The 14,927-nt window shown below is 38.2% G+C and overlaps 1 protein-coding gene across 2 annotated transcripts in view; it reads left to right on the forward strand.

The window, feature by feature from the left end:
- The window catches only part of CHID1 (chitinase domain containing 1), a 113,775-nt gene extending 100,704 nt beyond the window's left edge, over positions 1-13,071 (forward strand). Inside the window, exons 11-13 of one of the 2 annotated variants that reach the window (XM_061999756.1) lie at positions 6,841-6,921; positions 10,754-10,796; positions 12,841-13,071. In XM_061999756.1, the coding sequence (XP_061855740.1) occupies positions 6,841-6,921; positions 10,754-10,796; positions 12,841-12,939 (223 nt within the window). In that variant the 3' untranslated portion in view covers positions 12,940-13,071. Of the gene's footprint in view, positions 1-6,840; positions 6,922-10,654; positions 10,721-10,753; positions 10,797-12,840 lie in introns of those variants that run through there. The other variant, XM_061999757.1, reaches the window with a different exon arrangement.
- The last annotated feature ends 1,856 nt before the right edge of the window (positions 13,072-14,927 follow it).

Below are 14,927 nucleotides of genomic sequence, written 5' to 3' on the forward strand. Positions count from 1 at the left end.
TACTCAGGTCACTTGCCTTTTCAAATAGGAATCCAGGTGATTTTCTGCCAAGGGTTCTTAATCCAACCAATTTGGCTGATTTGGGGTCACCAAATGTTGTAATGGTCCAAGCAATACTGATTCAAAGACATAGAGAATCTAGGTAATGCACGTGCAGACACAAACACAGGCAACATAGTACAACCAACAGAGTTGACTCACAGCCACCCTTCCTTTGCTAGCTACCTCCTTATATGCTGCTTCTGCCCATGTGATCACCCAGGGCCCAATTGATTAACTTGCAGCACCTGTTTCTGATAATTGGAAGGAGCTTGCCAGCTGCATTAACTTGTCCCTACCATCTTTATTCAAGCTGGCTGGTCCAAGCCACATTTGTGCCTACACAATTTTTGGGATCAAGTGAGTGAGAACTCAAAATCTCTTTATAATATTTTGTTCTTTTTCAATTTTTCTTCCTTTTGTGATGTCATTTATTATCATTGAAGGCATCCTTTCTCAAACCAGTTAGTTTCATGGTTGTATTATTTAGTAGCTTGCAATATATTAAGCAATGTTGCAGCTGTTCTTTAGAAATCATCTTCCAGAGAAGGCCAAAAAAATTTTGAGTTTTAAAACCTTTACAGTTTAAAATGTCTCCTAGTTACATTGTTTCTTGACATTTTCTTCCACCAAAAAGGAAACAGTTAAAGAAAAGCCTAAACAACTAAAATGTAAAAGTGTCACGGTAGTTGAAATGAAACATTTAATAAATGGAGTTGATTTCCAGGGATGTGGTTGGAAGATGCGCACTGAGATAGGCCATGTCCTTAGGAGTACTACCCTGAAAACTCTTTGGGAAGTATTTGGGAGGTATATTTGTTTTGTATCATAAACCTAAACTCTTGAGCTTCAGAATATGGCCTTTCATGTGATTTCTGTTACTTTTATAAGAGATATGGCTCCCTGCAAAGAGCAAAGATAGTAAGTCTAAAAATCTGTTGCCATACATAGGGACTGTTGATGTTTAGTTATGGAGATGCAGTTCCTGCTAAGTTAAGGGTTTAATAACTAAGTTAATTATATTACAACTGAAGCAGTCTGAAAAGAAAATGTGCGGTATAGATTTTCACGTTGAATAGTATTTTTTATCCATTGACTCAAGTTTGCTATAGTGGAAGCTTAGCTTGCAGTAGCAGGGGAAAATCATAGACTGATTTGAGATGGAAGAGACCTTAAAGATCATCTGGTCCAACATCTGCCATGGGCAGGGACACTTTCCACTGCACTAGGTTGCTCATGTCCCTATCCAACCTGACATTGAAGACTTCCAGGAATGGAGCAGCACCAGCCCCTGTGGGCAACCTGTGTCAGTGCCCCAGCACCTTCATGGGGAGGACTTCTTTCTAATATCTAATCTAAATCTACCTTCATTCAATCTTGGTTAGAAACTTGCTGCTTCTAGTCAGCATTTTGTTCATATGAGAACTGAGGAGAAAATGTGAAGTGTAAAAAGAGCATCAAAATTAAGTGTGTGTTCTGTAGTGGCTTTCTTTTCACTAAAGCTTTTTTGTTGAAGAGTGATTCAGGACTAGCAAAACAAAGCACTTGAGGATTACAAAAGTTAACCTTCATAAATAAATTCTAGTCTAAAAAGTATATATGAAGCTATTTTTTTTTTCCTAGAATATATATTCTTATTGCAAAAGATGTACTAGAGACTTGTTTCTTTATATTCTTGGTGAAAAAGCATTGTCCATGAAGATAAATACTTTCTTGGCAGGACTATAGATTGCAGTTTTACCTTAGCATATTCCAGTGCCATACCATTTTTCATGGTTTCAAAGAAAAGTGCCTTAGAAAAGAAACACCAGCTATGAATCTTGAGAACCTTTCTTCTGGATCCTTTATTTATTACTCGAGGGTGCAGCAAAGTGCAATAGCGTGTAGGTGTAGACATATTAGTGTTGTTCTTCTATATCCAGCTTTGGCAGGGCTGACTTTACAGGTTTCCCTATGTACGTTTTGGCCTATTGTTTACTCTGTGGAAGGGAATGCTTGTTACATACCAACCCTGCCCAGTTGGTGTGTAACCAGGAGTATTGGAGTCATAAACATAACAGTGTCTGTTGACCAAGAAGTGTCCCTTTTGACAGAGATATGGCAGTAAATTGCAGTAGACAACTGCAGATTTGATGTTTTGTATGAAAGGCAGCAGGCAGACTTCAAATCACTTCCAAACACATCTGTGTTATGTGGCCATGTTTTTACTAGTTTGTAACTTCTAAACTTGCAAATCCCAGTTGTGACAACTGAATTGATGCTTCAGCTGCTTAACTGATATCAAGGACTGTGTCATGGTTTGACATGACAGCCTTTTCTGGTAAGGGGGAAGGGGCTGTAAAGATGACTCCTGTAAGAAGTTGCTCGAAACTCTCCCCAGCTCAGAGCCAGACCCACTTCTGGGGCTGAGCCAATTAGACGCCTCCACGATCACTTTTTAAGAAGAAGCCGGAAGGGGAGGTTTCTTCCTCCATCTTCTTTCCTTCTTCTGCCCTTTCTTCTTCTTCTGGCTGGTGGTGGTGCAAGGAGTAGGAACAGTGAGAGAAACAGCCATGCGGACTCCAAGGTCACTGATGAAAGGGAGGAGGTGTGCTGGAGCAGAGACTCCCCTGCGTTCTGTGGAGAGGATTGTTGAAGCTCAGATTTATTTTCATTTCTTTAAAGACCCTATATCGGTGGTAGAGACTCATTTTGATAATGAGCCCGCATCAGGGGCAGTGACTCATGTTGCTAAAGCTGACCCCGGACCAGGGGCAGCGATTCACTTCATTAAAGGCCCTGAGCCAGGGACAGTGATTTTGGCTGGAGGAGGCCATGTTCCGAAGAAGGGGCCCTTTATCACTATGGCCAGAGCAGGCCGTGTCCCGAGGAAGGGACCCAATATCCACAGCTGCAACTGTGGGGAGGAACCCACGACAAAGCAGCTCATTAAACTTATGCCCAGAAGACGCCTTGTCCTGAGAGAGGGACCCTGCAACTGCAGAAACTGCAACCGTGGTGAAGAATCCACACCAGAGATATTCACCAAGGACTGTGTCCCGTGTGAGGGAACCTGTATCGGCAGAAGCCGCAGCTGCTGGGAACAACCCACACCAGAGAAGTTTGTTAAGGATTGTGTTCTGGGGGAGGAACCCCGTGTTGGAGCAGGGGAAGAATGCCAGGAGTCATCCTCATCTGAGAAGACAGAAGTGGCAGAGCCCATCTGTGAGAGACTGACCACATCCCCCATTCCCTGCCCCCCTGAGCAGTTGAGGGGGGAGGAGACAGAGATATCGGGAGCAGTGAGCTGGGCCCAGGAAGAAAAGAGGGATGGGCACAGTAGCACCACAACAGACTGTTCTAGGGAAGAAAAATGTTGCTTTGAGTAAGTTAAACCAAGGCCTACTTACAGGAGACAGAATGGCCATTCTCTGTTTAAGAGCAAGTATCGGCAAGGTGGACATGCAGGTGACATCTGCCTCTTGTTACTATTTCTGGTTTGTAATTTGGTGTTTCATTAGAGACTAGCATCGACACTTCAGATATGTCATCCATGCACGTTTCTCATGCGTCTCATTTCAAGCTTGGAACAGAGGAACAGTATGACTTTCTCTGCAAATGGTCACAGATTTCCCGGAAAATATGTAGTGCAAGGCATTGAAGCTGTTTTCAGTGTTTATTGTATTCTTGACTGCTGAGGCAGCCTGGTCAAAGTGGGAAGCTAGTGAGTTAGGAGCTGATGAATAAAGAAGCAAATAAATTAATCTGGATAGGAGTATAAAAGCAGATGCAAACAGGGACAGTGGCAGTAGAAAGAGGGATAAATTAGAAAGCTGAGAAAAATAGCAATAAATATGAGTCGAAAGAAGAAGAGCGAGGTGAGAGGTGGAAAGAAGGATGTCTGGCTGTGGTGAGTTCCCTGTGCATTCCTTTTCCTTTTTGAGAACCTGGAAATTGATCTAGATTTCTTGTACTCCAGGCATACTGATATTCCGTGCTTATCTAGTTCAGTGTAATGGAAAATTTCTCTTTTCATTTTTTTAAAATAAATAACTGTGTATCAAATAAGTCAAATACTGCCTGAGCTAGGAGATATGTTCAGTGACTGAGTAAGCGTTGGTTAGAAGTCAAGCAAGTATTGTGATACAGGTGCTGCAGTTTTTACACAGGAACCCTTTGGCTTACAATGCATGTAGTAGTACAGAACAGAGATGATTAGAAATGTAGTGCACTTGGGAGATGTTGCCTGTAAAGCTCTTATATGTTTTACTAAAAGACAATGAATGTTAACTGGGTCAGATGACCGCAGGAAGGGAAAAGATTGTTCCTCAGTTAGGGCAGTAGAAAGCCCATGTGAAACAGCTCTGCGTTGTTGCTCCTTCTCTTTCAGACCTCACCAACCTTGTTGTCTGATTGAAAATATAGAACTTGACTTTCAGAAGTTTTGAGTATGCAGTTGCAACTGAAGTTAACGGAGCTTGTTGTTTGAACATTACACTTCGATTTTTTGTTGTCTTTATAGAGACAATCTTATACGTTTCTAGTTAATACATTTCAAATAGGTTCCTCCAAATGAATAGATTTTAATGACAATTTCGGGCCTAATATTTCTTCTTTCCCCAATTCAAGTGTGGAGCTAGTCTCATCACCTTAGATGTGATACGAAGATGAACTTCTACTCTTACATACTGTGGTATTAAATGCCTAGAGGCAGGAGAAAGGGACTTGAATTCTTTGTGCCTGATCAGGATGAGCTCTCATGTGTATGCCTGAACAGCTTGAAAATAACAATATAACATATTTAACAGACTATAATAATTGTTTCACATTGCATTCCTAATTTTAAAGCTTGTTCATGTGTATGTTGAACACTTTTTAATTGTGTTGGGATTTTTAGCAAGTGAAATTAGGATTTGCCATCTAAATGCAAGCATTCAGGAATAAGTCTGCGTGCCAGAATCTCCTGGCTGGTAATTCTTGTCTTCTGGACTGTAACAACTTGGTTACATGATGTGAGTCCCATGTTGTGTAACATATTCGTCCTACAAGAGTGTTGTCTCTTGACATTACTGAGGTCATTCTGGAATGGGGCAAGGTCTTCAAAGCTATCCACAAATTTTTAATATTTAAAACTGAATGTTTTTGCATATTCCTCTATTAGGGCAAATTTTGCATGTCTTTAAAAGGGATGAGTGAGGTCCAAGGTTTAACTTGTGTTATTTGAAAATGTGCATTGCTCCAAGACATATGTATGTTGAGGAAGAGTACAATAGCTGCTATCATGACTTTTTTTTAAGTAGATATTTAAATTGCATGTCTGGCTTGAGTTCATTTGACTGTAATACAAAATGAAAATATTTTCTAAAACTGATAGCAGTAGACAAAAATTTACCAATATATGAGTGAGCAAGCAGCAGCAGAAGAAAGAAGATATGCTCTGCGACACTGAATGTTGTAATTGTGTTTACAATAATATCAAAGGAGAGAATAAATCTTTTTGAAACTGAGAAATACAACCTTCTCACTTTTTTGAAGTATATGGTGAGGTAGAATTTCAGCATTGATGGAGTCAGGATAGTGGCTTTTGGAAATCAGTTATAGTATCTTTTATGTAAGAGAGGGAATTTAAAACAAAAAAGATTATTTGAAGGCAAATTTTTCTATGCAAATACTTTCATGAGCAGAGAAGTTATTGTAAGAATGAGAAATACTGTGAAAGAGATGGTTTTCATAGATTTTTCAAAAATAGAAAAATAATTTTAATGTACCTTATGATCACCATGTTTTCCTGTTTTAATCATGATACAGTACTGATAGTGGAAACTGGAGTTCAAATTCCTGGTATAGTCTCCAAGGAAAAAAAAGACTGATGGTGCTTGGCCTGTGGCCAGATAAGCCTCCATAATGTTCAGTCTGGAAAACTGTCAGCAAAGTGAAGTTCAGCATTCTTGCTGGCCAGAGACAAAGTTTGAAAAGCTGACTAAGAGACCAAGGAACTTGTGTTATAAATTACTCTTATTTCTGTGACACTCATATGGCCCCTCTCAATGGCAGTAGCTTGCCATCTTCTGGCCTTCTCACACGAAGCAGCAGGCAGCTTTGTTTCCCTTGTGCAGTCCAAAACGCATTAAAAAGAAAATATCTCTCCACTGGGATGATACCGTAAGCTAGTCAAGAACATACATTTACAGCATACTAACTGTTCCACACCAGTTTCCTGTTCATTTTTTGGGCACAACTAGTATTCTGTCCACACTTTGTATCAGGTAGGAATGAGATAGGTCATTCCACATTCAAAATGTTCATGCAAGAGAATAATGCCAAGAAGCTAGTGGTGGAGAAAATGTATATGCAGAGCTACTTAGCAGTAACTTTTTATTGAAAACAAACTATTTTAAATTTAATTTTCAGAAGATGAACTAAGCCACTTTTATAGAAGAACTTTTCTGATCATATAATAGCAGTTTATAATTAAGAATTGCCTTGCAAGACATAATTAGATACAACCTAGGGGTTAAGTTCCTATGCTTTGGCATATAGGAATCAGAGACAATAGAAATATTGAAGTACTGCCTTCATGTACCTTTATAGATTTGTCAATTGATGAATGGTAATCAATTCATTGCTTTAAAAATAAAGCCTGAAAATAAAAGCGTGGCAAATTGCAAAGTGGCTGAGATGATTATTTGTCAGCAAGAAGATATTTTTGATAGTGTTCAATATCTGAATGTGATAAAACTGTGTTTTCACAGATCTCTGCACTATAATTTTGTAACTGCTTTTTAGAAAAACTAATTCCATATCCATGTTTTTCATTTGTAGGTACATTGAAACCTTGAAGGAGCACAAACCAAAACTCGTGTGGGATGAACAAATTGCTGAACACTACTTTGAATACAAAAAGTAAGTTACAATTATTAACTTACTGTTCTGCAAATACTTTTGGACATAGCTCAGTACACAGAGAATTACCAGTTAACTTTAGCATGCAGCTGAATCCAGCAAATGGAAATTCTGCTGTTTGTGATATATATGTCAACATTAAACCGTAGCATAAAAGAGTGCTTCAGGCAACGGAAGTAAATCGGAGAAGGATTAATGAAATGACATAAACAATCTTTGGAAGTCTGATGACTCACATCTTTAGAAGTTATCCATCAAAGTTATCTGCTGGGTGTTCATTAATCAAAGGCTCTGAGATTAATATTGTGAGCTGTTGGGTGATTAACAATAACTGTGCCAAAAATAGTTCTGAGAAAAATCTGTGGTACAAAAGCCTGGTTTTACGACTCCTAATGATAAGATTGGTCAAGCAACAGACTTCCACTAAGTAGAATGGACTGTAGAGAAATGTAATGAGAATAATGCCAAGTGCCAAAGTTTTATAAAGGACTGAAAGCATGAAAAGAAAGAGTTATAATTTTCTTTGTCCTCTCTTTTTCATCATGAAACAAGAGGATTCCTGATGCTAGGAAAAATCCATTTAAACCAGATTTTTAAAAATATCTTATTAAAGATAAAAAACTTATTAAGCAAAATCTTATTAAGCCTCAGTGATAATTTGCTATTTTTGTGTGCAAATATACAAAAATATGGTACAGTTATTAAAAAAAATCCTGCTACTTCTACAAACTGTGACTTGTGTATTACTCAATGCATTGGTAATGTGACCACACAGCACTGAAAATAATAGTAAAGCACATCTGAGAGAGCTTTAAGAAAAAACAAACAAAAAAAAATCTGAACTACTTTGTTATTTCCAAAATGTCTTATCATAGAATCATCAAATCATAGAATGGTCTCAGCTGGAAGAGACCTTTAAGATCATCGAGTCCAGCCTTTGTCCCAGCCCTACCAACCACTAGACCATTTCCCTTAGTGCTACATCCACCTGTCTCTTAAACACCTCCAGGGACAGTGACTCCACCACCTCCCTGGGCAGCCTGTTCCAGTGCCTGACAACACTTTCAGTAAAGAAATTCCACCTCATATCCAACCTGAACCTCCCTTGGTACAACTTGAAGCCATTTCCTCTTGTTCTGTTGTTTGTTACTAAGGAGAACAGACCAAACCCTGCCTCATTACAGCTTACTTTCAGGTAGTTGTGGAGAGCAATAAGGTTTCCCCTGAGCCTTCTTTTCTCCAGGCTAATCAGCCCCAGATCCCTCAGCCATTCCTCATATGAGATGTCCTCCACATCCTTTAGTAGGTTGGTAGCCCAACTCTGAATCCTCTCCAGCACCTCCATGTCCTTGTAGAGAGGGGCCCAAAACTGCACACAATATTCAAGGAGAGGCTTCACCAGAGCCAAGTACCTCCAATGATCACCTCCCTCCCCCTGCTGACAAAACTGTTCCTGATACAGGTCAGGGTGTCATTGGCTTTCTTCAAAACTAAAAATGTCCTACTTTTACATTTTTACTTTAGTTTTCAAGGTTTTTCTCAGATATATTTTTTTAACTGACTTCTCAGCAACATATCTTGCTTACCAGGCAAAAACCCAAAGCAATTTACCTGTTGGTCAGCAGTTTATTTTCTGTATTTGTATGAAAGGATTGAGATCTGTGCTCCTTCACATTTCATATCCTGTGGCAAAGTTAGTTTGTACCAAATAATTACAAGGGTTCTTTGTGTTAACTAAACAGGAATAAAGCAGACACTTTACTGATTATTAATTCACAATCTAATTGAATTCAAAGTGACTGCTGGAAGAAAACTTGCTCTCAAAAGAGTAAATCACAGGGCACTGTTGGAATGGCACTCTTCTGGGCTTCCTTTCTGAAACACTTTTCCTAAATGTCTTCTTGCAAACTGAACATGTGAGAAAGGGATAGCATGTGAGTAGTACTACATAATTTGCCTTAGAAAGCCAGTCTTTGGAGATCTTGTTTGTGGGCTTCCTGGAGGAACATTTTGTTGCATAAAGCTCACTGGATCTGAAAATCACTTTAAACTTCACTTGCTGTATGGTGCTTGGCAGGCAGCTGTGTGGCTCAGATGGCTGCAGGGAGGGGCTATTTAAGGAAACTCATTTTCAGTTACGACTTTGCTTTGCAAAGGTTCAGTTACATAGGATGGGCAGGGCAGGGCAGCCAGGCCTGAAATGTGCTTCGCTAGTGAAGCACCTCACCTGGAAATTTTGTGTGTCGGAATAAAGTCATGAATCTTTAAGCAAAGCACTGTGAATGATTTTCATGGAGTAGGCAGAGACTAACAATTACAAATAGTTACAGAAATCTGTTGTCGCTAAGTGCTTGTCCCATTCTGCTTTACAGGTAAGTTTGCATTTACTTAAGTTGGAAGATTTCAAGAGCAATTCCTGCGTGGTCTGTCCATGCACTCTGCATTTCCTCCTAGCCTAACAGCTAAAGTGGTGCTGTGAGACCACTTGTGACTCATCCTTTTTGTTATGAGTAGTTTAAAATGCAGCCTTGGTATCTCTGGCCAGTGTAGCTTGCCCTGTCTGAATATTTTATACTGCTAGCATTTAATTAAACCTGAAAGATAATAATTTGGGGAATTGGGGAAAATATTTCACAGTTTGCAGCTGACAACTAAATATCTTCATCTTTTTCAGATGTGCATTTAGTAAGCACAACTGTCTTTTATTATCTGACAGTTTTATAGTCCATTTGCAATACAGTATTTCAGGGTGTTTACTTAGATCCAGGATCAAGCTATCTCTGTTGTGAGATTTCTTCTTGGATTCTCTATTTTCCCTTCCAGCATTTTCACATCTTTTAAGAGTTGTCTTTAAAGGACACTTGTATAGAGTAAATAAGTACTTTGTTTGGCTCTACTTATTTTGTATTTCATTGTAACAAGTTGTTGGATGAAATGTTAGCTCAAAGATGTGTTGGACTTTCATTTTAATCATTAAAGTTACCTGATTTCTTCCCAAACTTTGTGTTAATTATTAGAAACATGTGCTCTGTTCTTTACACATTTTGAAAGGCTTTATCCCAAAGCTTTTTTAGGCAACCAGAGACTTTTGTTGATGCAGTTGTGGCATGACACAATTGCTATGCAAACACTCCTGTAGCAGATCTTTCACTCTGTAGAGTCATGTTTTAAACTTTCTAACATTCCAACTGTTCATGTTTTCAAAGCCCATGTAAGTAGGAAGATTTTATCAGGACCTTTCTGATAAATACTCCTGTAACTAACACCTGCAGTCAGTGACATGGTTGCATACTTGACTTTTAGATATGTTATGTACCTTCCTTAACAACTTTTCTTTTCCCACCACTTTGGATTTATATGCTGTGATATGTTCTTGTCTAGAGTAGGAAAGAGGCAAGAGTAAAAGTTCTTACCTGCAGTAGAAAAGGAATGGAAGTAGAGAAGATGTTGACCCAACCCTGCCATCAGCAGACAGAGTGGCCAGGCTACAGATATGGAATAAATGACAGCTGATGGCAAAAGTGTATGATTTCAGAGTACCTCAGATTCCAAAGTTGAATGAACAGTGTAAAAATTCTCAAAGACATGAGCTACTAGATGGCAAGTAGTCTGTGTCTCTGATATGGGTATATTAATACTCATACTGAATGTACTAGTGTGTCTTTTTTATAGCAATAGTTTCCTCAAAATGAAACTAGCAGTTTTCTTCAGCATTGTCTTTGTTTCCTTTTAGTGAGAAGGAATAAAAATGGTTTAGAATTCTAACATCGGCTAAAAATCCTATGGGAATCCATCAAAGCTATTGTGATTACATGGTTTTCCTGTTTTGCAGAAATAAAGGAGGAAAACATGCCGTTTTCTACCCAACACTGAAGGTAGGTGGCACTTTTTCATGTCAGAGGGCCATAAGAGGGAAAAAATGTGTACTTGACTTGTTGTGTTATTGAGACACAACTGACTTTAAGCTTTTGTGAAAGGAATTTATTCTCATGTCACTGTTACGATTCAAAGCTTCAGCTGCCTGTATTAGATTTTTTTCTATCTCATGCATGATGAGGTTTTGGGATCTTTGAAGACAAGCCATATCCAGGGATAAGACCAGGACAGACCAGTGCTTTGAGAGAATCTGTTGGAGTGCACAGTCCATGCATGCTAAAGTACATGGTGATCGTCAGAGAGGAGATTGAAGAAATTTTAATTCTAACCATGCTTGATGGAAGCTTGGGGAACTATTACCTTCTTCTTTCCTTCTTCTCTAGGTCCGTATTCTCTCTGTCAGCCTGCATCACTTGGTTTTTTTCAGTTCCCTTTCTGTGGAACATATTTTAATGTTTTGAAAAATTAAGCATTTGGCCTTACTAAAGTCCTTTGGCAGGACACACAATTTCTGTCTACATGATAGTCTGTATTATACCAGTATTCAGGATAAAATGGTTGCATACAGCCTTAGGTCCTAGGAAGCTATATTTAGATTTTCTCAAATTAAGCTAAAGGCAATACCTTAAGCCTCTGCGGGCTTGTAATATTGGAAAGGAATTGCTTCTCGAGTAAAATTATATCATATTTACAGAGAATAGAGACATTTTGTACGGTTAAACTAGTGTGAAATGATCCAAGGCTCTTTTCCTGAATAGTATTGTTATCTTAAGTCCTACTAGTATGAGGACATTTCCCCTCATTAATCTAATACTAGTGTAAGTGCTAGCACATGTAGGGTATTAATTACCACATCTAACTATATTCTTGTCAGTAGTTCCTGTTCTAGAGTATTAGAAACGTTCTTTGTGAACTTATCAGGGAAAATATAGGTCATGCTGGATGTTGTTACACTATGTTCTCTGGCTTTGTGGAAGGATTTCATCCTCCTAATTGCAGTACTAACCAGGTTAAGAACCCACAGGCCTGTACATTTCTTTCATAACTTCTTCTCAAACAGATGCTCAGCTGTGGTGGTTGATGAATTTATGGAAGCCCATTTTCTTTCCAATTATAACAAGCTTGTAATGAAATATTTTGAGATTTGTATGCTGGGGCAAATCAAGATGGTCAGGGAATAATTTGATTACCCCATGACATGCGTGTTTCTTCCATTTTTTTTTAAATGTTACAATCACTGGCAGGTTGCTCAAAATCAGTTGTTCATGATTAACTAAAATCAATCATGAGCACCAGGCCCAGTGGATGTGTTAATGATGTCTAGATACTTGGTTCTGTTTTCTATGGGAATGTGTTTTAAATACATCTCTCGTGTGAGCAGTTTAAATATTGCAGTGCTGTACTTCAAAGGAAGCAATCATGAAAGGAAAAGATTGAAAAATATTTTTATTGTCTGAACTGAAAGAAGTGCAGAACATGAGTTGTGGCATTGCTTCCTTTGTAAACCAATGGCTAAACTAACTCCAAATCAGTGGCTGCAGGTCAAATAGGGATACTTTTAAATATTAATCTCCCAGATAATGAATAATGCTGAGAATGAAAACTATGACCTGGGAGAAGGCAAGGGCAGGTAAGAGATCTTGATGGTATTTGACAAGTTGTTCTAATTGTCTTTAGTGATAAAGTTTTATTTTACCCTTGAGACATTTCTGGAAAGAATTAGAATTTCTGTACATGATGAAATGATGGCCTAAATTAGAACAATCCTTAGCATAGTTCATAAATCTGATTTATTTCTGTGGCATTTTGACTGTTTAGCTGGGTATCTCTTATTAGGTCATTGAATTAACTGGTACAATTAACTGTCTCTTACTGAATGATTGCTTGCTAACCAGAGAGCATTTGAAACGCAGACTAGGTTTTTAGTGTCTGGTTCAAGGATAGATGTTTTTTAAAAGCCTGATAATGGTATGAAGAGATGACAGCATGGAGTGTCTAATGTCTCTGACTAAAAGGTAATTGCTTTATGTGTCTTTGTCTTAGTCTATCCAGTTGCGCTTAGAGCTTGCGAAAGAATTGGGCACTGGAATATCCATCTGGGAGCTGGGACAAGGCTTGGACTATTTTTATGACCTGCTTTAAAATAAGAGTTGATCTGGGAAAGACTTTATTTGCTTCACCGAGACTCCGTCTTCAATTAATTTGGGTATCTTAAAGAGGTGATTTTTAAAACTTTTTTTGTAATTTATATCCTATCTGTATTAAACTTGCTTTTTTCCCAATAAAGAACCTTTTCTGATTTGCCACATGATTGTTGACATCTGATAAAGTTCGGAGAAAAAAAACTCTAGAAATTTCTTTTAAAGCTCCTGAATTCAGTCCTTGAAAATAGACCAACATAGCTGGGATGGTGTTTTCTACAAGAAAAAAAATGGACAAGTTGATGCCATGTGATCAAAGTTTAAGATATGGATCTCTCAAACAAAAAACTGAATGGTTACCAGAGTAACCGGACAAATAAATCAATCAGATTGTGTCCAGCACATTTAATATCTGCTGGACCCTCTGTACCTTGCTGTCTTCTGATAAGGTAAGTCAACATACAATGTTGGGGCATGACCAATTAGATATCTTTCCCTCACACTTGTAGAAAATCAAGCCCTCACAAGCTAAGCTGTTAGCTCTGTTTGCTGTTTTTATGCTAGTAAATTGCTTAAGTAGTTCAAAGTCTCAGTAATTTCAATTTATGGCTTGTTTCTAAATTAGTTTTGTTGCAAGACATGCTCTGTGATCTCTCTTCTGCTTTGACTGCTTAGTGTCTCAGTTTACAGTATTCAGCACTAGTGCATGATGCATTAGTGGTTACTTTGTGGGAACTGTAATATATGCCACCAAAAGCTATTTGACAGTAATGATGGATTACATGGATATCCCCAAGAAATAGAGCCCCAGAGCAGCTCTCACAGCTGCTTGACTCAAGTAGGTGCTAGGAATATGATCATGAAGCTGTCCTCCTTTAGCTGTATGCATTGGTGCTTTCATCTCTGTAGTCCAGAATTTTTGTGAACCCAAAAGCTGTAACAACCCATCAGTGTAAAAAACAAAGCCAAAAAAAAACCCCTGCTTTTCAGTTTACAGTATTTGTGTTTGTAGAAATACAAAGGCTTTAAGGCAATTTCTTCTAAGGAACTAAGAGGTGCTGGGAATTTGATGAGAGTGCCATTGGTCACCTGCAGAGACTCAGGCAATAGCTCTGTACTCCCACTGGTGTTCGTCTTGCCACTTACAGTTGTCACAAAGATAACTGCACTCCTCTGTTAGCATCCACCCTTCCCAGTAATTAATCTCAGTGGGGAATTTATCTGCCCCTGCTGTTTTCAGCAAAATAAATCCCACTGTAATCCACCATTGATTAAAGAACTATTGATCTTCACCTCTCTGATTTAGTTCTGGCATCTCTCAACTTTTCACATTGCAAGTATCCCGTAGGGCTTACTAATCAGGCTTCTTTTTTTCATACCATTAGTAGTAAGATAATTTGCTATGTGAACCTTTGTCTTCAATTAACTTAAACTTTCTAGTTTGGTATCTAGAATAGCACCAGAATGAAATTCTATTATAATGTTTTTTCTACTTTCAGTGGTGCTACTGAACCAGAATGCCGCAGAAAAAAATAGTCTGTACGAAATGGAAGGGGTTGTGATCTGAAATGGCATACCTTTTTATATTAGTAGGTAGCTTTCAAAACTGTGTGTGGGGAAGAAGAGAATATTTCATTTTCACTTGTTGTTTCCTCTTTGGAAAAGAGTAATTTATCACATTTTTCATTTTTAAAAGATATTTTATTATGATTCTCTATGAAGTTCAAGATTCTTGTATGAGTACTGTTGTGATAGAAAGAAATGTCTTTTCTGTCTTTAGAAATAAAATTAATATCTCTGTGTGTTAAAAAGAACAAATTAACTCTTGCTGTGTTATGAAAAATAAGTACCAGATGAGAAATGCATTGTGATTTTGAGCCCTCCATATTATACTGGTGCTTGAGGAGGTTGCCTTTTGTCTGTAAAGGCAAAACATGTTTGTTGTGGTTTAAGTAATATTCCTAAAGAAACAAAGTTAATATTTCTTAT

The sequence above is a fragment of the Colius striatus genome, chromosome 7 (genome assembly GCF_028858725.1).
Source record: "Colius striatus isolate bColStr4 chromosome 7, bColStr4.1.hap1, whole genome shotgun sequence".
Classification (NCBI taxonomy): domain Eukaryota; kingdom Metazoa; phylum Chordata; class Aves; order Coliiformes; family Coliidae; genus Colius; species Colius striatus.